The 23558-nt window shown below is 37.7% G+C and overlaps 2 protein-coding genes across 5 annotated transcripts; one reads left to right on the forward strand and one right to left on the reverse strand.

The window, feature by feature from the left end:
- Positions 1 to 93: 93 nt before the first annotated feature.
- On the forward strand, positions 94 to 3031 carry LOC135617272 (pentatricopeptide repeat-containing protein At5g52850, chloroplastic-like). Its single transcript, XM_065117321.1, has one exon. The coding sequence runs from the start codon at positions 233 to 235 to the stop codon at positions 2675 to 2677; it is 2445 nt and encodes an 814-aa protein (XP_064973393.1). The 5' UTR covers positions 94 to 232; the 3' UTR covers positions 2678 to 3031.
- LOC103991757 (protein PHOSPHATE STARVATION RESPONSE 3) lies at positions 3002 to 14459 on the reverse strand. Of its 4 annotated transcripts, XM_018829381.2 has the most exons (10): positions 14260 to 14458; positions 7768 to 7906; positions 7481 to 7552; positions 6573 to 7265; positions 5975 to 6191; positions 5825 to 5901; positions 5716 to 5755; positions 5002 to 5077; positions 4826 to 4895; positions 3002 to 3496 (listed from the first exon to the last, which is right to left on the reverse strand). In XM_018829381.2, the coding sequence occupies exons 4-10, from the start codon at positions 7188 to 7190 to the stop codon at positions 3212 to 3214; spliced, it is 1383 nt and encodes a 460-aa protein (XP_018684926.2). In that variant the 5' UTR covers positions 7191 to 7265; positions 7481 to 7552; positions 7768 to 7906; positions 14260 to 14458; the 3' UTR covers positions 3002 to 3211. The 4 variants fall into 4 exon arrangements, with proteins under 4 accessions (XP_018684926.2, XP_009409576.2, XP_064973394.1 ...); XM_009411301.3 differs by lacking the exon at positions 7768 to 7906; XM_065117322.1 differs by lacking the exon at positions 7768 to 7906 and having other exon boundaries at positions 7481 to 7566.
- Between the last annotated feature and the right edge of the window lie 9099 nt (positions 14460 to 23558).

A 23558-nucleotide genomic window follows, 5' to 3' on the forward strand; every position in this document is an offset into this window, starting at 1 on the left:
ATGAGGATTTTATCAGAATCTGTAAATAAAAATATCACTGCGGATATCATTTTGCATAGAATCCCATTTTTTGGGACATTACGATCTGTTGTGCTTCTCATTGATTGAAAACTCTTGCTAAAATCATCTTATATTGCATTTTCTTATGCTCAGATTATAGTTTAAACTTTAAGCAGCATAATAAATTAGGAGACGTGCAGTTGATGCGACATTACTGTTTTGGAAAATCAACATGAGATGTGGTTGGATCGAAGCTTTCGTCGTCTCTCTTCACCCTTACAAGAGAAATCCTATGGTGGCCCTTCCTTTGGCTTCCTCTCATAGAAGATGGTTCCAGACTTTTCTCGGCGTATCGCTCGAGTTTCACCTTCCGCAGCTTCACCATCTCAATTCCTATCCCTCACATATTACTGAGGATTTGTGCCTGAGTCTGCTCTCCTTCTGCTCCAAACCAAAGTCAGCAAGGCAGGGAATCTGCGTTCACAGCCCTATCATCAAGCTATGTTTCCATGATCACCTGTCGCTGAACAACCACCTCCTCTCTCTCTACTCAAAATTTTGTGGTGTCGGCACTGCGCGGAAGCTGTTCGATGAATTGACTAGCAGAGACGTCGTAACATGGAGCACCATCATCTCGGCGTTTAGTCGGGTCAAGAACCATGAGGAAGCACTTGGATTGTTCAAGTGCATGTTGACTCGCTCTCCTCTTACCGGTCCTAATGAATTCATTTACTCCAGCGCCATCTGCTGCGCCGCCTCGCTCAGGTTACTGGACCTTGGAGCTCAAATTCATGCCCACGTCCAAAAGCGTGGATTTGAGACCAATGCTGTCGTTGGAAGCGCTCTGCTTGACGTCTACTCAAAATGCGGCAGGTTCCAAGAAGCATCTGAGATCTTTGCTTCGATGGACTACAGGGACGTCGTCTCGTGGACCACCATGATCTCGGCTCTCATCGAAGCGAAGAACTGGGTGGGAGCATTGCGGCTGTATTTGCTCATGATCGAAGGCGGAACTTCTCCTACCGAGTACACCTTCGCCAAGCTTCTCAGGGCTTGTGGGTGCTTCTTCGGCCTTCGCGTTGGTATGATGCTTCACGCTCACCTGGTCCTGTGGGGAATGGAGCTCAATCTGGTGCTGAAGACGGCGCTCGTCGACATGTATTCGAAATGCCACCGGATGAGGGATGCACTTAAAGTGTTTCTCCAGACGGCAGACTCAGATGTAATGCTGTGGACGACGATGATCTCTGGACACTCCCAAGCAGAACGCTACCTGGAGGCAATCACTATGTTCCATGACATGAAGGATGCAGGGGTGACGCCGAATTCCTTCACCTACTCCGGAGTCCTCAGTGCCTGTTCATCTGCTCCTGAGCCAGAACTGGGAAGGCAGATTCACTGTCGGGTGATCAAGGCAGGATTGGAAGATGATGTATCAGTTGCCAACGCACTGGTAGACTTGTACGCCAAACACTCCCGGGATCTAGATGACACAGTCCGCGCCTTCGCAGCCATTGTATCTCCCAACATCGTCTCGTGGACAGCTTTCATGGCCGGGCTTGCTCGACACGGACTCGAGCAGAAGGTGCTCCTGGCTTTGGTGGAAATGCGACTTACCGGAGTGGAACCTAATTCTTTCTCCCTGTCGACTGTTCTCAGCAGCTGCAACTCCGTAGAAGCTCTGGCTCATGCCCGAAAGCTCCACTCTTACATGATTAAGACCAAGGTGGACGCGTCGGATTTGTCTGCCGGGAACTCGCTGGTGGATGTCTACGCTAGATTTGGGAGGGTGGACGACGCGTGGGCCGTCGCGCACACGATGATGGCTCGCAGGGACGTGCTCACGTACACGACCTTGGCCAAGGGGTTGAATCAGGTTGGCCTTCACCGGAGGGCACTGGACATGCTCGCGTACATGCACGAGGAAGACTTGAGTATCGATGGTTTCAGCCTGGCCTGCTTCCTATCCGCTACTGCGGGTTTGGCGGCAATGCAATCCGGTAAGCAGCTGCATGGCTTCTCGGTGAAGTCCGGCCTCCTGAGCTGGATCTCGGTCTCGAATGGCCTCGTCGACATGTACGGCAAATGCGGAAGCGTAGAGGAGGCTCGCATGGTCTTCGCGGCGATCGAAGAGCCAAACGTGGTGTCATGGAACGGATTAATATCCGGCCTGGCGTCGAACAGCCGTTTCGTGGAAGCGCTGTCCGCTTTCGAGGACATGAGACTGGCAAGAGCTCAGCCCGACGGTATCACCTTCTTGCTGGTGCTGTACGCCTGCAGCCACGGTGGACTACCCGACGCCGGCGTCGAGTACTTCAACTCCATGCAGGAATTGCATGGCGTGGCACCGCAGCAAGATCACTATGTTTGCTTGGTCGACATGCTGGGGCGGGCGGGCAGGTTGGAGGAGGCGGCTTGCACCATCGAAACGATGCCGTTCCAGCCTGACGCGCTGGTGTACAAGACGTTGCTGGCTTCTTGCAAGCAGCGCAGCAACATGGTGCTTGGAGAGTGCATGGCGAGGAAGGCGCTGGAGATCGACCCATCGGATCCGGCGATCTACGTGCTGCTCGCGGGCATCTACGACGATGCAGGGAACGTGGAGTGGGCCGAGCAGACTCGCCGGATGATGAGGGAGAGGGCAAAGAGGAAGAGCGTGGGCCAGAGCTGGCTGTGACTGACACAGATGATTGAGGAAGAAGTACATGTTCAGAACTGCACCGATCGAACATTGCAGAATCAGCAGCTGTGTTTGCCCGAGCTGCATCATTGATTAATGGAATCCATGAAGCAGAATAACATTGGCATTTTAGAAGACGAAGGCTACTCTAACCAGACCCAAGTTAGCATAATTTACAATCAGAGTGGCTCAGAACGATGACTGAAGGTGTCATATCAAGTCTTATGATGGAACAGAGTCATGCCAAAAGGGAACAAGGACTACTCCATGCAAGGTGTATTATCTGTCTGAAAATGTTCCAGGAGATGATAGCAAATAAGGTGGAGCAAAAATATGCACAAGTTTTCACCACTTAAGAATGCAAGGGTACAGCTTACCTCAGTTTTAATTCATTCTTCACAGGAATTTACATCAACTCAATCCAAACCAATCCCACCGCCTACAATAACTAGGAAATGAATGAAAAGAACATGCATGCAAATTCTTCTTGTAAACAAGTACAGAATGTGGACAACAAAAGCTGTCTCAACATTAGGAAAGTATTTCCTGCTCAACTTCAAGCCTAATCCTCTTACAATCTTTGACAGATTTAGAATCGCTTTCTGAATCATTTTCTTTATGCTTCAGAGAGTTTGGTGGAGAGCAGTCAATGCCCACTTCGGATTGATCTGGGGCGGGGCTATGCTGTTCTAAAGGCACCTCCGAGATTGACCTTTGTGTGGAGGATGTGGGATTCCTTGCTTTTTGCTGCTGTTCCAGAATCTTCTGCAAGTACTTTGCATTTTCCTCTATGCGCAACTGAAGTGCTCTTTGCACCTGGAGAAGAATATTGGGGTTTGGACAGAGAAATATAGAGCTGCATAAAGTAAGTAGAATGTCTCTGACAAGTAGTCTGCTAGCTCTTCATATTTTTGAGGATATCCCAATGTCCTAAAATTTTTATCAGAAAGACAAAAGGTCCTTATGCTTTTCCACTCAGATCTACCAATTCTAGTAAAGTAGCCATCAAACAAAGTTCAAGATCATCTGTCTGGCAGTTCCTTCCACAACAATATTACTTGCGTGAATCTTTTCTTGTCATTGACCTCTTTAAAGCAATATTACTAGTCAAAAACTAAGAGCAGACATCTTTTTCTTGTTTCTAATAAAGGTTTCTTAGGTCTTTCTCCACCTTTTTCTCAACTGAACTTAATTGGCATAACTCATCTAATCAGGACATCTATAGGGCTTCTTTGGATATGTTCACCGCCAGCATAACTATTATTCCCTCATTGTGTTTTCTATAAGAACCACATCTAATTGTCCTAAATGTATAAATTTGTTATTTTACCTTTTTCTAGTGATCTCACACATCCATCTTCTTCACTTCCTCATCACAGCGACATGAATTTTCTATTTTGTTTAAAGTTCAAATGCATTGATATAAAAGAAGATCTATAGAAGAGTTTATGTTCCTATGGTTAGCTCAATATAGTATCTTTGCTAGATATTAGGCTGTTCAGTACAGGAAAACTCGTATGAACTTTAAGAATTCAACATCTAGCTTGAATATTCATATCCACCAAATATCTTAACAGGATGAAAACAAGATATCAACATCTGTAGACATAAACACGATCATCAGACAGTAGATGCAATAGCATTTTGGCAAGTCCAACCTTAGAAGACTGGTAAGGGTAGCTTGATATGACTCAAAGATGAGATTAGCTCACAATGCTTCAATTACGTGAACCCATACTACTAGTCTAATAAAACGTAACGCTGCTCCTTTGTGCTGACAGACCAAATCACCCTACATAATCAGTCTAATATAATAGTCGCAGAAGTGGATCTGCCAAAATGGGGGAAGCACCAAAAGCCTAATCTCATATCTCACATGTAGCTAAAATTGAAAAAACTGTCCTCCACAAAACTAGATTGCTCTCATATTTACAACCTGTTTGGGAGAGGTAAGCTCTTCTTTGATGCTCCAGAGTCTGAACCACAACAGAAAAGTAAAGTCTTGGGGAGTTTGAAAAGCTGCATAAGTTCATATCATCATCTGGAGCTATCACCCTCTATACCACATAATTTGGCAGTCTCTAAAGCTTGTCGATTGATTGTTACAGAAACTTGACCACTAACACTTAAATATGTAATGCTTACCTCAAGTTGTTCATGCAGCTGCTTTTGAACCTCTATTTGCATCTGTAGAGCCTCTGTAACTTGAATGTTCCTATCATTAAGAGAAAAGGATAGTTAAATAAATGATTTAAATAAAAGATTACAAGTGCATGATTAAAATAGGGGAGAAACAACAAATATTTTCTATTGGGGGATACCTCCTCTTGGCCAAATCATTGTCATCACTAACTGATGGTGCCTTCTTATCTTCAGGACAAGAAGCCTTTTTGTCATCTTAAACACACAGAACCATTAAGATATCAGATATTAATAATCATAACATTTTTACTACAACAATACTATAAATTAATTTAAAGCAAGTAAACAGCCAGGAACATCCAGATAATAGAGTTTATAACTAGTTTACTAATTCTGTTGTTTTTCCTTTCCTTTTCTTATGTTTCGGTTGTTCAGGGGAATAAAGTTGACAATCTGCAACTGCATTAATGCAATTAGGTTTGATACAAATATAATTTGCTTACTTCAATTCATATGGGTTGTCCAAACTCCAGTACTAGCTTCTTCCAACGTGCTCTCTTTATGAATCATACAGTTTGAAAGTTCATATATCTATACCCATCTTCAAGACAGGAGACAAGAAAATTTTGTGTAGTCAATCTTGACCCATTTGAGTCATCTTCAATTTTGTCGGATTAATGTTGGCAACTTGAGTATTAGTTGTGTAGTATCAGGGAACAGATGGTTGATAGTTTATGGTAATAAAATGGAGTCATTTCATATGACTTAACCAACAATCCCCCATCCAAGTTTGATTAAGTTTGAGCATTGACAGTTTGCTAAGACAACATTACACATTCACAGTAAATAAGAAATAAGTGTGTGTTCTCTTAATAGCTGGAACTTGGAATTACCTTCTTTCGCCTCTGGGATGTACTTAGTAAGTCGATATTTCTGCAAGTTACAAATGAATAAGTACAGTGAAATGCAACACCTTGTGAGAGATCACTTTGCTAGATATACCTGCAAATGACTCTTTACGTGGTAAATAGTCAAACCTTCGACATTCATAAGATTTAGTACAGCCTTTGGAGTTGCCTCTGCATGTGAGAACACACATAGATGGAGACTACAAATTCATCCAACAATGCTAAATCAAAATGGAGAGCTTACTCTCAGCCCCATCAAGCTTGTTCACAGCTTCTACAAATCGCTCATGGAGCTCCAAGGTCCATCTTAATCTTGTCTTATTTGCAGCTGAAGCTGAGACTGTGGCTGTGGAGGGGGATGAGTGCAGTTGAACTTTAGCAGGAGGCTCTGAAAGCTGAACAGCCTGGTTGTGGTTAGAAGACAAAGGAAGAGAAGAGACCTGTGGTGTCTCATATATGTCCTATATAAAAAATCAGCAAGTTAGTTGTATAACAAAATTGTTAGCAAATTGGACATACTATGACTATAATTTATCTTCAAAAATATTTTCATGTTTGTTCAACAACAACAGTAATCATCCTTGTATAGCCAAATTTTAGAGCACTCGCCACTTATATGCAAGCAGTTCCTGACCAAACTATTCAGATATATTTGGCTCAAGAGTCATTTTTATGTCATTAACATTGCTTTCAAGTCAGATTTTTGGGTGCAACACCAAGATACTCAAAAAGTTTTGAATTAGATGATGCAATAAGCATTTACATGAAGTGATACTAACATATTTAATTTAAAACACTTAAGGAAATAGAAAAATATTGCAAAGATACAACAAAATACTCACATCCAAACGTGGGCTTTCCCCATTGTCGGTGATAGCTATACCGAGTTGTTCGGAAAGAAGTTGCAATTCTATTTGCTCGCTAAGTGCTATGCCATTATTGCCATAAATCTCTCCATGGGTGCTACCATCTGAAGCATCTCCAGACAGATTAAGAAAATCTTTCATCAAGTCATCTGTGTGTTCATCCTCACAACTTCTAGCACTTGTGTCTCCATTGAACAGCAGAGGAGAGCTAGACAATTGAACAGCTGAATTCCGCTTCTCGCACTTTGGAGGATGAGGAAGGAACGGTGAGCTACTTAACTTTCGAGAGGACTCTGAGATGGCTGAAGATGAAGAGTAAAGGCTGGTACAAAATGTGGAAGAACGAGAAAACATATGATCTGAACATTGAGAATGAGATACATAAGAGCGTGGACTTCCTGGCTTGAAGCTGGATGATTTAAGCAGTTCTGTCTGTGCACGGTAGGGGCTTGTGGAGGACAACCTATCATCCAGTAGGTTTTTACAGTCATGTTGGTTGCTCAACTGAACTGATAACAGCGAAGAATGATGGAAATGCTTGGTTCCTTCAGGATTATTATTTTGTTTAGCTGTAGTTAAACTATGGCTGCTCATGGTTTCTGCCTAATAGATCTTAGTAACCCTGCAATTGCTGAACAGAAGAATAGATTCTCCTTTAAGCGACCGAGCCTACAAAATAATTACCTTTATTAGCCAACTTAGCAAGAAGAAAAAAAGCTTTGCCATGAATGCTTTAGTTAGAAAATAGTGACTTATGGATAAGAATCATAGACTAAAAGGTATTTGTCTTTCTAGGAGTAGGAGATGTCTGCACATACAACAAGATTACAATGACTAATAGCTGAAGTATTTGCATCTTTGCTAAAAAAAATTGTAGTAGGTACCTGCTTTTGAAATTAATGGTTGTGTCCATCAGGTCTTCTCCAAGGCCAGGCATTGGTGAGACTTGACCTCATCTGTACGGTGCAGTCTAATGTTATTTATTACAGTGTTTAAGAAACTTGAACTTCATATGCTATAGATCAATAAACTTTGACTTGGGTTAAGACATCAGTACTTGTCAGATCTGTTTTATTGATCGATATGGATATGCTCATCAAGATTTTAAATACCAATAAACCAAAGATCAAAACTAGACCATATTTCTCAATTTTTCGTTTAAGTTTGTTACCTGATGATTTTTTTTCCACTTTTCCAGAGAGAGGAGGATTCCCAAGAAATGTCCATTGCTTATATCATATAACTAACAATCTATATCTGATGAAGATAAATAGGAAGAATCACCTTTGCTCTACATCAAACTTGATCACCTGGTACAGACTTCATATGTTAGTTTCTGACAACCCACTTAATCATGCTATCACAATATGAAGAGATTCTTATCACTTGATTAAAGTTATATGCACAAATTTATCTTCTTATTTCCATGGTGGGACTACTAGACTATGACCACCTTTCCTGTGCAAATGTTTGATAATTTCATCAGTGTGGGAAGAACCAAATATAACCAAAATCATCCTTTGGGGTTGTTTGGGACAAAACCTCTCCCACAATAATGATATCCCGAGTGGTCATGCATTCCTCAGTCCTCACTGGATCAAGAAAAACCACATCTAAGACATCCAACATTTCCCAATGGATCAAGGGAACCAAATCTTAGACATCCCACATTCTGCATCATAATAACCATTATGGAGACATCCAAAACATTGCATTGGCACCGCTAATAACAATCTCCATGCGTACCAGCCAATTAATTTGTATGATACAGGCCTTAGAATCTCACCCAAAACACTTGATCATGCCCAGGAATAGAGAATCCATGTTATCATTTTCCAACATGGGACTATATGCCATTGTTGTGATACAAGGACAGAAGCTTAACCACTTACTATTTAGTCTTTTTTCCAACATACAACCAGTGGGATATCAATGAAATAGCAAAACTGGTGATTTAGCTTCAACTTAGGAGATGGTCCTAAGGTGGATCTTAAGGGAGTGAACCACAAATTATCCCAGTAGATATAATCCAATTTTCTTCTTTACTAATCCGACTAGCATAACTCTACTCCCTATAATGCAGATCCTCCTCAGCATTCTGATTTTAATTACTGATCCATTCTCATTAGTCTCCTTCAAGATGAATATCCCAGTTCATCTTTTTTACTTCTTAAGCACACAAAAATCCAATTTTGTTGTCTCACATGTGTTAGGACTCTAGCTAGGAGAGTTCTAATTGAGAGGGACATTCATGTAAAACCTACCTAAGCCGACCCCTATTAAAGAGGTGAAGAGGCCGGCTAGGGTTAGAAGGTTGTTTCTTAGAGAAGAATTAGGAGTTGTAAAGGAATAGGAGTCTTGAGTAGAAGTCCTATTAGGAGTTGCTTAGAAGTAGGAGTCTTGAGTAGGAGTCCTATTAGGAGTTAGGGTTTAGAAACCCTATAAATAGCCATGTATTCCTTCTCTTTTGATAAGCAATAGATGAATCTTTTCTGCAGCCTTTGAGCAGCAACTTGGAGGGAGGAACCCCTATAGAGTTCCAAGGAGGTCGATCCCCTAAAGAGATCAACCCCAAGTTTAGAATCTGCAAGGATTCTAACACCTGATATCAGAGCAGCGTTCTTGGCGTCTCGCTGCCCTTCCACAACCATCCATCAACCCTCCACAACCGCTCAAAGTAATTCCCACAATTGCTTAAAAGATCGTCACCAAATTCTGTCGTCATCTCTACCACCACGGATCATCCTTTGATCTCCCCGTGAATTGCAACAGGTTCTGGTTTTCTACCTTACTGCTGCTGCAATTTAGTTATCCTTATTTGAAAATCTCAAAAAAACTATTCCTATATTTCTGCATAAACTTTTCGTTATAAAGTTTTCATCTCTACGACGAAAGATACATTGCAGAATTCCAACCGTATAGCACCGTCTGTTTGATCTTGCTACTGTGTTTTTTCTATCCAAATCTCTACGAAATTTTTATGATAGCTTTGACACTTCCTAACAGTGGATTTTCCTTTGGTTTCATCAAAAAATTCTCAATATAAACCACTGATCTTTTACGTCCAATCTGCTATACCTAAAAATCTGTGCTGCAGAAAATTTCAGCCGCATATTGTTGCCTTAACCCATCTATTTACAATCTTTTTTAAATAAAATTTCTTATACACTTCATAGATCATCTTGGCTTCCATCTAAGATTGATCTATTAAGAAATTCATCTCTAAAAACGATTTTATGTTGCTGTAAATTTTCGTCGTATCCCGCTGAAATTTTTCGACGAGAATTCTACAATCGCAACTTGCACCAATTTTCTTGCTGTTATACTGCCGAAATTTTCTTAATTAAATTAGATATCCTTACTGTCATATAAACTGTGATTTTGCTATCAATTTCCTCCTCAATTCTCTCAAGTTTTTTGTGGAAATTATATCGAGAAACCGTTGTTTCTTCGACGACAATTCTACTATTACAAGACAGCACATACTTGCTACAACTTCCACTGATTTCTATCAAACCTTTGCTACCATCTACTATAGATCCAAAATATTCATCCACAGCCCTAAAACTCCACCAAATCACACCCTCAAACTGCACCCAAAATAGCCACAAAACAATCCTAAACCGTAGCCTACATCCACCAATCCACCAACCCTTTCGACCATCACCTCTCTCAACTAATACATGCCTTTAACCCGACAACAAAAGAGAGATCTTAACATCACAGATTTGACGGCATATACTACGGCATCTGAGGAAGTAATCAATGCTAAATTTGAAGCCTTCGAGGTGCGAATTGAGGATAAGATTCGGACGCTCTTTACCGAACTCAAATTGGGTCGACCACTAAGCCCGAAGAAATCACATCAAGGAGAGAGCTTTGCCCAATCGCACCAAGCCCGAAAATATGACTTCCAAGAGAGGGAAAGCTCTATGACCAACCCCAACTATCCATGCATGAGAGTGGACTTCCCTAGATGGGAAGAAGGAGACCCAATTGGTTGGATCTCGCGCGCGGAGCGATATTTTCGGTACTATAAAATCGCGGATGCATCTATGGTGAAAATTACAGCTATACATCTTGAAGGGGATGCTATACAGTGGTTTGACTGGTTTGAACATACTTATGGAGTCCTTTCATGGTGACAATTCAAAGAAGGATTGCTGATCCGCTTCAGACCAACCGATTACGAGAATATTGACGGACAACTAGCAAAGATCCGACAAACCTCTACCATTCAGGAGTACCAAACCAGGTTTGAAAGGTTATCTAACCAAACTCATGATTGGTCTCAAAAATAACTATTGAGGACCTTCATTGAGGGCTTGAAGCCAGAGATTCGAGGAGAAGTTAAAGCGCGACAACCGTATACGCTTATGGCAGCCATCTCTTTCGCACGATATCAAGAGGAGCAATTGAACCATAAAGCTCGGAGGACTAGGGTCGCTCCTCAACCAATAATATTGAAGCCCTCAGCCCCCCCTACTGTCGACCAAGTCCCTACACCAAAGAGGTTAACAAGAGAAGAGCTTCGGGAGCGATATGCGAAGGGGTTATGTTGGCATTGTGACGAGCCATGGAGCCGTGAGCATCGCTGTAGTAAAGGGGGACATCTAATGATTAAACCGATAGAAAAAGAGGTCATTGAACATCCAGAAGAGAGCCTTGAACATGAAGAAGAAGATATAGAAGAAGAGCCACAACCGACCGAAGTTACGATACATACACTAGCTGGCTACTCAAACCCGCAAACGATGAAAGTTGGAGGCCTTCTCAAACAACAACCGATCACTGTTCTCATCGACACGGGCAGCACTAATAACTTCCTAAACAATAAGGTTGCTGTCCATATGAACTTACCTATTGAGAATTGCAGTAGGTTTGTCGTTAAGGTCGCCAACGAACGGATTTTGAAGTGTGATCATAGGTGCCCGCAGGTGAAACTGTTGCTGCAGGACCAAGAGATAATTACAGATTTCTTCCTCCTCCCTCTTGATGATCATGAGGCCATACTCAGAATTAAATGGTTGATGACATTAGGTGATATTTCTTGAAATTTTATGCAACTAATTATAAAATTTTACAGTAAGGAGAAACAGGTGATACTGCACGGGAAACGTGAGGGCGACGTAACGATGATTTGCACACAACAAATGAAGAAGGTTTTGCATAAAGCATGCAGAGGCTTTTTGGTGCAACTTGAGCAGCAAATTAAAGGAGAGCCAATAGAATTTGAAGATCTAAACCTATTTCCTTTGCTTGCTGAATTTTCAGATATATTTGACGAGCCGTACAACCTACCTCTTACTCGTCGGCATGATCATTGTATAATGATTTTTCCAGTCAAATCTCCAGCAAATACTCAGCCATATCGGTATCCACATCTCCAGAAGGATGAAATAGAAAGGATTGTAAAAGAGATGCTTGAAATAGGAGTTATTCGGCCAAGTTGCAACCTCTACTCTTCACCGGTGCTACTTGTACGCAAGAAGGACGGAACATGACGAATATGCGTTGATTACCGAGCTCTCAATGGCATAACCATCAAGGATAAATACCCTATTCCAGTAGTAGATGAATTGCTAGATGAAAGAGAGCACAAATCTTCACAAAGCTGGACCTTCGATCCGGGTATTATCAAATACGAGTGTATGAAGAAGTCATACCGAAAACCGCCTTTCGAACACACAACGACCACTACGAATTTTTACTTTCTTCAACAAAAGGTGAAATATCTTGGGCATATCATATTAGAGGAAGGTGTGACGGTGGACCCCTTCAAAATTGAAGCAATGCAAAACTGGTCTACCCCGAGGAACATAAAATTGCTACATGGCTTTCTGGGTTTAATAGGCTACTACCGTAAGTTCGTGAAAAACTATGGAAAGATCAGTGCACCACTTACTTTCTTACTAGAAAAAGATGTCTTCCAATGGTCGGACAGAGCCTCCACTGCCTTCGACAAACTTAAGGCAGCCATAACGACGACGCCGGTGCTAGCGCTACCAGATTTCAACCGACGCTTCATCATTAAGGCCGATGCATCTGGAGACAGAATGGGAGACGTTCTCATACAATATGGTCGACCACTCACATACATTAGCAAGACATTGTCTCCCCCCTATCAAAACATGTTAACATATGATAAGGAGATGCTCGCCATTGTGCACGCAGCAACGAGGTGGAGATCCTACTTGATCAGGCGATACTTTCAACTCAAGACCATAAAAGCCTAAAATATCTCTTGGAGCAGAAGATATCTTCCCCCGAGCAGCAAAAATGGGTAACAAAACTTCTTAGATTTGATTATGAAATAACTTACAAAAAGTGGAAAGAGAATGTTGTTGTAGATGCGCTTTCGCAGCTACCCGAGCAAGCTGAATTTTCGGTCATTTTTCTTCCAACCAACGATTTCTTTGAGGATATTAAGATGGAATGGTAGGAAGATTCGGAGACTAGTAAGATACAAAAAAAAATTGGAGGGAGCACCAAGCTCCGTGGCTCATTACAATTGGGACTCAAAAGAATTATACTATAAGGGTACTAAATTGAAAAGGAGTATGGCATATCACCCACAAATCGACGGCCAGATAGAAGTTGTAAATAGGTGCTTGGAGACAACCCAAAGCCACCCACCAAATATGACTATCCAAGGAGAACTCCAGACCCAGCCAAGTGCCATTATTGATCGATGGATCGTGACTCAACGACGATGACCCACTGCTAAAGTGCTAATACAGTGGGTGAACCTACTAACAGAAGATGTCACTTGGGAGAACTATGACAACTTAAAGATCAAATTCCCAAAATTCATGAATTGTCAGCCTCGAGGACAAGGTTGATTTGAAGAGGGCAGGTCTGTTAGGACTCTAGCTAGGAGAGTCCTAATTGAAAGGGATATTCATGTAAAACCTACCTAAGTTGACCCCTATTAAAGAGGTGAAGAGGTCGACTAGGGTTAGGAGGTTGTTTCTTAGAAAAGAATTAGGAGTTGTAAAGGAATAGGAGTCTTGAGTAGAAGTCCTATTAGGAGTTGGTTAGAAGTAGGAGTCTTGAGTAGGAGTCCTATTAGGAGTTAGGGTTTAGAAACCCTATAAATAGCCATGTATTCCTCCTCTTTTGATAAACAATAGATGAATCTTTTCTGCAGCCTTTGAGCAGTAACTTGGAGGGAGGAACCCCTATAGAGTTCCAAGGAGGCCGATCCCCTAAAGAGATCAACCCCAAGTTTAGAATCTACAAGGGTTCTAACAACATGCCAATAGCTAAACATTTTTTTGGTGCAAATCTTTCGCTCTTTTTTTCTGGTGACTGCTTCAAATAATCATTTTCCTATTCTCTCGACTGCTTCTTCACCTAAACAAACATTTCTCTTGCTAAACCCCAAAATCCTTTATGCCTTACAAATGAGAACATACAACAGATCAAGAAATCCTAGGGCTCGTAGTTCGCCAATTACTAGTAGAACTCCGAAATAATCGACCTTGCTTATCTAGTACTAAAGAGATGAATCCACTAACAAAAACCATTTTTTTTCCACCTCCACATTTCAAGAACTTTCAAAGATGGTTCGATTTCGAGAATCTTACAAGACATAAGTTTAAAGAGATCTATCATCATCATCTGCCACAGCAAAACAAAAGATTGAGAGCTTCCAACTTACAGGTGGAGATCAAGATGTGCGAGTGAGCCCTGTTGTCCAAAATGTAGCCGGCAACCGAAAGAAGGTTTCTTTTGCTCCCGAACTGTCTCTATTTCTTCTCCATCGCCTGCCGCTGCCGTCACGTCTCCTCCGCTTCCTCCTCCCTCAGTTTTGCGAGAATATGATTGGAGCATGAAATAGGAGGCGAAGAAACACACGGAATCTCCAAAATGCCGCTGTCTTCCATTTATGGCAAATATTGCTATTAATTTAAAGTTATTATGTCATTATAAGAAGTCGGCTGTTTCTTTTAATTCCCCTCTTCTCTTTTCCTCCCAATTTATAACAGCGTAAGTTCCCAAAAAAAAAAACCTTTTTATTTATTTTTTTCCCATTTATAATTTTTTTTCTCATTTATTCTATAACATGACTTATTTCTTAAAAGATGAAATTTCCCCTATCCACCTCCTCTCCTCTCTTCCTCTATTGTCTCCGCCCTTTTTCATTATTCATCATCTCTCCTATTTGTCATTATCACTATCCTTGTTTGTTTTGATTAATATATTTGCCCTCATTACTTATGCACTCGAGATGAGACACTTTTTAACTCTTAAAGGAAGTGTTGGATAAAAATGACAAAGCGATATTCTTCTCCTTAGCAAAACTCCGAGTGTGGACAGTGAGATGCCTCACTAGCAATCCTCGAGAAAAGGAGGACCAATGAGTGTATAGTGGCACGGGGGGCGATCGGAACTCGACGATCACCATGGGCATGGACAATCGAGGTGGGAGCGAGCCTGAGCGTGCAAGGTAAAGTGAAGGATGACGAATAAGGCGTGTGGGTCAAGGTGGCAAGCAATAAGGATAATGGAGGAAGACGAGAGGAGAAGCAAGGACGACAAAGCCTTGCAATAGGGTGGAGGCAACGAGCTTTGATAATTTTTTTAAAAAAAAATAAGACTTTTTTTATTTATTGACTCTTTATAATATTTTTGCCAAATATAAGAAGGGTGATTTCCTAAAAATAACCTCTCTTTTTGGATCATTCCTAGATGATGCCTCCATTTTCAATTTTCTTATTTGGTACATCTAATTTTCTCTAATATCTTAAATGCATCTAGTTTTCTTATTTGGTACATCTAATTTTCTCTAATATCTTAAATGCATCTAGTTTTCTCATTTGGTACCTATAATTTTCTCTACTATCTTAAATATCTCTTATTGTTGCCGATGCCTCTCTTCCATCCTATTGCTTTCGTCCTATATGGCCACCTCCATCCTATCACAATGCCCCACTATGGCGGCCTTGGAGCTACCTTGCTTTCACCTTGCCATAAGGTCCCATCGTTTTCATCTCGTCATAGTCATCTTCTTCCCCTCCACCTTTGATGTTTATCACTTCAACTCTTTACTATCGTCCACTACCTCATCTCCCCCTATGCTTATCATATCGTTAACTAGCTCTTGAACTATACCCTTGTTTACCTTGCGAAAAGGATAGAGCAGAAGAGAGGCACCGGTGATGATAATGAGCATGTAGGATATTAGAGGTAAATAGGACACTAAATAAGAAAACTAAAAATAGGGACATCATTTGAAAAAAAAAAAAACACAAAAGGAGGAGCTTTCTCAAGGATATTATACATATAATTTTTTATGATTTTCCTAAAAAGTCTCCTCTTTTTGGGTTTTTTCCGAAAGGCTAATACCTCTCCCTTCATTATGATAGTGGCTCACTCAAAGTGGTAAGACGTATGTAGCGAGGTGAAGGCAATGAGGCCTTGTAGAGGGGAAAGAGATAATGAGGCTGAAGTAGAGGGGTGAACTTTATGACGCTATGGTGGCCATGGCAAGTGAAAGTGATGAGACCTCATATAGGGGGGTGAACATTACGACACTATGATGGTCATGGCAAGCGAAAACGATGAGACCTCGTAGAGGGGTGAACGTTACGACACTTTGGTGGTTATGGCAAGCGAAAGCAATGAGACCTCGTAGAGAGGAAGGAGGTGGTAAGGTTGAACTAGAGAGGGAAAAGCAGCAACACTGAGGTGGCCATGGTGAGCAAAAGCGATAAAGCCTCATGGAGCGGAAAGAGGTAGTGAGGTCAAAGTAGAGGAGTAGAAATAGCAAGGCCTTATGAAAGGGAAGGAAGTAGCGGGGTGAAAGCGATGAGACCTTGTGGCGGAGCATAGGAGGCCACGATATGACGGAAGAGAGGGGCCTTGCGAAGGGGAAAGAGACGACCATGACAAGACTGAAGTTGTAGGGTCAAAGCCCCAAGGCAAAAATAGCAGGGTGAAGGTAGTCACGGCGAGGTGAAAATGTGACCGGCAATACCCACTTGGAGGAGGAGACGGTGACAACGAGAGACATTTAGAATATTTTAAAAAATCAAATGAGAAAACTAAAAGTTGGGGATACCTTTTTAAAAAAACCCAAAAAGAAAAGTTCTTTTTCGGAGAGAAATCACACTTCTTTTTTCGTGTATTCCCTCATGTACATCAATAAATTTATAATTCTAACATATCTAAAAGAGTATACATGCCAAAAATCATATTATCTTCATAGAATATTATTTGACAAGAGAATCAGTGAAAAATAAGTTAGTTATTGTGTTTTTTAACCTGTCACCCAAGAAAAATAAAATACTATTAAAAATTTAAAAGGTTAGTATTTAGTTGTAAATTTAAAATTGTTAAGTTCGGAATTTGTAATAATGTGTGTGACTTTTTGGTTTGACTGTTAGGGAGGGTAAGATTCAGATAACGATATCTTAAGGGTGAGATATTGTATCTCAAGATTTTGAGAAAGAAAATGTAAAGATGTTTATCTCATGGAAATTATTATACCAAATGACCATAATGCAATTTCCTCGTAATCTTTATGATTAAAGCTTCTGCATTAACAACTGACCATTGATTAAATAGTGTATTAGAATGATTAAGGAAACATGTAGCAGTATCAACCAGCAAAATAAAATAAATATCAGCAACCTTTATCCAGCCACAGTCTCAATCATCCATCAGTCTGATGCGTCATAAGACTGGTGTTGTCTTGCATGGGTGTGAATGGATGAGAACTTTGGAGGAATGGGTCGTCCAAATCCTCTAAACCGAGGCAATGATCTCATGGCGATGCACTGCACTGCAAGGTCGTCTTGACGAACACAGGTGCCTTCCTGATCTCCCCATTGTTCATCCTCGACCTCAGGAGGCAAGGAACTGTGGCAGAAGAGGACAACGCCGTGAGCCGGAAGCGAATCTTTCCATGGAAGGGCGCCAAGAAGAGCCGAGTGAGTGCGGGGGAGGTGATGAAGACAAGGCCACCAGCGCAGGACCAGCTCTCGTCTTCTTTGGTCCAGTCGGCGTCACCAAAAGCTACGGAGAGCTGCTCTCACTGGAATATACCTGCTGTTATTCTTCGGAGATGCCACAAGCAATCGATGGTTGGTCAATTATTGCTGTATCATTGGGCCATGCGAGTGTCCTTGTCACCACCCTAATCCTTGTTAATGAATTCGTGAATCTGACTGACAAGGTCATTTATCATTATATATGCTCCCATTTTCCAATGATTCTGTCATGCAGCATCATTTTTTCTCCATTCTATCACTCGAGAAGTGTCCTCATCAAGTCGCAGTAATTATACTACGAGAACACCTCACTTCATATAAATCATAATTAAAATTATTATGATATAAAAAATTAATATTAAAAATTAAAATTAAATAATAATATATTAAAATTTATAATATGTATATTTCAATATCATTTAAAATTTTTTTATCTGATATATAAGTTCATCGTCATCGGATTCGAAAGTTACAGCGATATCGATCTACAAAGAAAAGTATACTCTTATCCCTTCTTATTTCATCTCTAGATGATTGTCTTTTCATAGATGAGAGCAAAAGGTGTATAATTAGGAGAGTCTCTTTCATCAATGTTATATCTTAAAGAATTTTACTATAATTAATTTTTTTTTCTATTAATTGATAATCATAATCAGAATCTAATCATATCTATAATATATTTTACCTAAATAGATAGGTCACATAATCTAATATTCTCTCACTTGACCTATTAATTAATCAGATAAAAAAATTAAAATCAAAATAAATAAAGCAAAGATTATTTAAAAATAATTTTACTTAATTAGATTTTAAAACTTTTAAAAAATATTTTATACATGTGTACGAATTTTATTAAAAGTCAAGAAGTCTAATAAATATAATGATATCATATTAAGTCTGACTATATATGTAAATAATACCGATTATATATCATTGATGTCATACTTCTTTTTATATACAACATTGTTAGTCATTTCTAATATAGTCCCAAATAACCTATATAATTTGTCTTGTCAAGATAATTTTGTTATTGCATTCAAGTATAATATGTACATATATAAATATAAATATGATAGCAAAAACAGATAACCTTAATTACGTAAATAAGAATATCAATTATAATAACCACTTAAATATGTATTACCATATCTTTTATAAGTTACTCACAAACCTAATATACTCTTTCAAACACTTAAGGTCATAAATCCTAAGTAAATAAATTAGTAATCAATATAGTGAAACTCAAGTTCTTAATTGATATTAATTGATTCTGGACTCTTTCTTTAACCATTAAATACTCTATACCATAACGTATATAACTATCATAATACTTGTTATTTTTAGAGAAGAAAACTATTATGATATATCACAAAGAATTTTCAGCGACTTGAGAAAGTTTAACTATACCAAGTTCTGAGATAAAATGTTATAATTATAAAGCTTGATTAGAAGCCTCAAAAGCATACCAAATTTTATATATTTTTTATTTTATCTATGAATTGTTTAAGTTAATCATATAAATATAGATCCTCATTCAGAAAATTTATTTTCATATCCATATGATATAACTCAAAATCATAATGAGCAACTAATGTCATGACGATTCTTAATGAGTTTATCTAAAAAACTAGAGAAAATATCTTAGTATGGTCAATACTTTATTTATGAGTAATATCTTTAACCACAAGTCTAGTCATTATATTATTCGATATTACCTTTTAAGTAATGTTTATATAACAGACTCTTTTATAGTTATTGAATAATTTAGTGAGTTCTCAATCACTATTTTAGTCTATTGATTTTAACTCTTCTTTTATTATATTATATTATTTTTTATAAAATCGTTACTTTTCATAACTTGTGAAAATAATGAAAGTTCTTCTTGATTCTTATATCATAATATAATTCTTACAGATATACCACATATAATAAAAAATGATAGATTTCCTTTCTCTTTGAGATCTTATAAAAATTATTACTTGTAATTATTCTACAAGTTCATCGATAACAATATCAATATTATATAAGAGTTCATTAATATTATTTTATTATTCACTCTCATTAATTCTTTTAGTGATTTGATGAACAACATTCTCTTGGATATAAAATGATATAATATCAACTTGTATTTTCTCAATATCAAAATTAAATTATGAGATTTTTATTTTGATTGAATTATTATTTTCTAAAAATCTTGTATCATAAGATTCAACTATCCTCTATTATGATTGGGATAATAAAATCTATATCCCTTTGAATTTTTCTAGATCAATAATAAAATAGATATAAATAATTCTTGAATCTATTTTTTTTCATTTGAATTAAAGACCCATATCTCTATAGGACAATTCTAAATATATAAATGTCTTAATTTAGATTTTTTACTTACTAGGAACCCTATTCAAGATATACATAATCATCCTTAGAACTTAATATCATATTAATTTGGATATAGAAAAATGACTTATTATGCTCCTAACTATATCTAGGATTTTGCTTTTTAGTAATCTCATTCTATTGTGATCCACTCAGTATGACGTATTGAATACCTTATTTTTTTAAGAATAAATTAGAATTATAATCAGTCTTATCATAACTATCATAAAATTCATCACCCCTATTAGATTTGATGATTTTAATTTTTCTATATAATTATTTATTAACTTCATTTATGTATGCTTAAATATATCAATGGCTTGAGACCTTATATAATCATATCTCAACAAATAATTTGTAAAAGAGATAAAATATTTCTCTATACTAAAACAGAACATAGAGTGACTTACATATATAAGCATATATAATCTCAGAGAGTTTATGAAACTATATTTAATTCTAATATTTTATTATAGGATCATTGCAAATTCAAGATTCATATTAATTCTGTACAAACTATCATATAGAAAAAAATAACTTTTATTGAATCATGATGAGTTTATGTTCACAAAAAAAAAAAAATAATATCCTAACAATTCTAGATAAAGAATCTAAATTTTTAGAATTATAGGAACATAACATTAGATGAATCATCTAGGCATAGGCGATAAGTACCTATTACTTTCGCTTTAGATGATTCCCTATAACAATAAATATTTTTTTGGTTCTTGTATTAAAATAAATCTATAATATTGGTAATATAAGTTGAAGCGTTAAAATCTATCTACTAAGAATTAAAAAGAGACTTTTATAATAATTAATTCGAAATATATAAAAGTCAGACTTATACATTTTATTTTTAAACCAAAATATTATAATCCTTTCACATGATCTTTCTTACTAAAAAAGTTATACTTTACTATAAAGTTTTTCCTTTTATAAGCTTATATAATATTTAAAAACTTGGATGATTTACGTTTCAAATTTCTTTTATTGTTACCCATTCCTCGAGTAATACCCAGAATGTTATGATTTTTTTACTTTAATTTTAATTCTTTTTAAACACATATACTAATTAGCTCATTTAAGCTTACTTATCCTTCATTGTTATAGTAAATTTTAAATAAGCCAAATTAAGAAGAAATAAAATTATGAATAAATTATACGAGAAAGGACTCAACTACATTTATACCCAATATTCTTGATCTTATAACTTTGTCAACCATATTGAGGGTACAATCTTAAATTCCTTAAATATAATTTCAATCAAATCTTTCATTAATATGTAAGCCAATAACTAATCAGTAAATTTAAATTAATATTTAAATTTATAATATGCTAGTTGTAGACTATAATCAAATCTGAATATTATTAGTAATTATCATAAAACTAAGTCTTTTAGACATTTTCTAATAATCTATCTTAATTATTTATTCCCTAAAACTTTCAGTAGTTATGTTTGTGTTTATTTCGGCTAGTTTGATCAAGATCTAAAATAGTAGTGTAAATTATATATACTCAAATCATTTATAATAATTTAATCTAAAAAATATATGGACATTTATAAGAATATAATGAAGGAAGTGCCACTATAATAAAATAATTTAATATTAATGTTTTGAGTTTTTAAGTTAAACTATTGATATCATCTCTATTTCACCTTTAGGTAAAATATTAACATATATAATATTTACATAAATTTTTTTATGGAGGACTAATATCATCCTTATGAAGTAGTGTTACTATATTTGGGTATATAACCCTAAACCAAAAAATATCCAAAATAGTATTACACTACCTTATCACATAATTATTTAAAATAGATTCTCCTTTGAGATTATCTTGATATCCGAATTATATGTGTCATTATATATTATTATTTTTAATATTATTTAGGACTAATTCTCTAATATAATTTTATAAGTTATTAGTCTATACCACTTTTATAGTGTAAGAATAATATAATAATATAAAATATAATTTAAAATATCTTATAAATGATAAAATATTTATAATAATTTGTTAGTCATAGGTGTCCTGCAAGCCAATCACGTGAGTGATGACACATGTGACTTGACACGTAGTCTTTTTGCTTATTATTATTATTTGATATTTTATCACTTTATATTGCTTATTGTATTAATATATTGTGATGTCCATAGATCTGTGCAATGAGAATCGAATCGTGATGAGACCATGATAATGAGACTGATTCACCTTTAAACATAGATCCTAAATAATTCCGGTCATAGGTTACTCAAGAGAGACATCGAGATAACCGGACAAACTGGTGTGCTGTATACCCGTATATATGATGGATTCAACTAGTCTCATAGCTGCTCATGTGGGGATACTAAGGATATAGTGTAGGTGCTCATTGGAGAATGAGTTCACTAATTGATTTGCTCACAGAATACTAGATGGTTGATGATGCCTTATTGTCAAACAACGATTATGTCGTTCTAATTGTGTATCTGATCCTTAGACTTGAGATACCAAAGATATACTATATGAGTGATACCAGACTTATAGGTCCGGAAGTTTCAAATCTAGCACAATCGGTCATTGGGATTGATAGATAACCTTATGAGAGCTATCGAGTGTCGATAGAGGATTATCCGCTCTCGAGGTCATGAGAGGAATATCTTATGTGTTCTTACTCAGACAAATCCCTTGCTAGAGTTATTCGAACTAAGAGAGAAAGAGTTCTCTGAGAAAATCCGATTAGAATAAGACTTGTATAGAAATAATCTCGGTCATAGGTTACTCGAGAGGGACATTGAGATAACCGAACATACTAGTGTGTTGTATACTCATCCATATGAAGAATGTAGTTGGTCTCATAGCTGTTTATGTGGGGACACTAGAAATACAGTGCAGGTGCTCATTGGAGAATGAGTTCATTGATTGATCTGCTCATAGACTATTAGGTGGTTGATGATATCTTATTGTAAGACAACGATTTCGTCGTGCTAATGGTATATCTGGTACTTAGACATGAGACACCAAGAATGTCTTGTATGAGCGTCGATAGGTCTGGAGGTTCCAGATCTAGCACAATTAGTCATCGGGAGTGGTAGCCAACCTTGCGAAGGCTATTGAGCGTCGATAGAGGATCATCCGCTCTCGGTGTCATGAGAGAAAGAGTTCTCCGAGAGAATCCGATTAAAGTAAGACTAATGTAGAAATTATATGGGTCTGATAGTGCCATGGCCGGTATACGATATTTGAGATATTAGATGGATGATGAACTATATGTATACGATAACTGGGAATAGATAGGTCCAAAGGATTGTATTCCTCTGTATCGTCTAGGGACTGCGGCATAGTGGCCTAGTACATCCGTAGTCAATGAGTCGAGTGAATTATTATGTAGATAATAATTTACTGAGCTAAAAGGAGTTCTGACAGGTGTAACTCATAGCTAGCTTAATATTAGGCCTAGAGAATCACACACATATGATAGGCATTGCAACGAGTAGAGGTTCAGATATCATATATCCGTTGGAGTCTCTATCTTATTGGATATCCAATAAGCTCTTGAATTATTGGATCATACGGATGAGATCCAATAAGAACTAATAAGAGA

This window comes from Musa acuminata, chromosome BXJ2-7, assembly GCF_036884655.1.
Source record: "Musa acuminata AAA Group cultivar baxijiao chromosome BXJ2-7, Cavendish_Baxijiao_AAA, whole genome shotgun sequence".
Lineage (NCBI taxonomy): Eukaryota > Viridiplantae > Streptophyta > Magnoliopsida > Zingiberales > Musaceae > Musa > Musa acuminata.

Excerpts from the sequence above, each read along its gene's own strand:
- LOC135617272 (XM_065117321.1), top strand. The coding sequence starts at position 233 with ATGAGATGTGGTTGGATCGAAGCTTTCGTCGTCTCTCTTCACCCTTAC.
- LOC103991757 (XM_018829382.2), bottom strand. The coding sequence starts at position 7,190 with ATGAGCAGCCATAGTTTAACTACAGCTAAACAAAATAATAATCCTGAA. Across the intron at positions 5,078-5,715 it reads CATCCCAGAGGCGAAAGAAG|ATGACAAAAAGGCTTCTTGT; the intron begins GTAATTCCAAGT and ends TGTGTGTTTAAG. Across the intron at positions 4,896-5,001 it reads AATGATTTGGCCAAGAGGAG|GAACATTCAAGTTACAGAGG; the intron begins GTATCCCCCAAT and ends TCTTAATGATAG.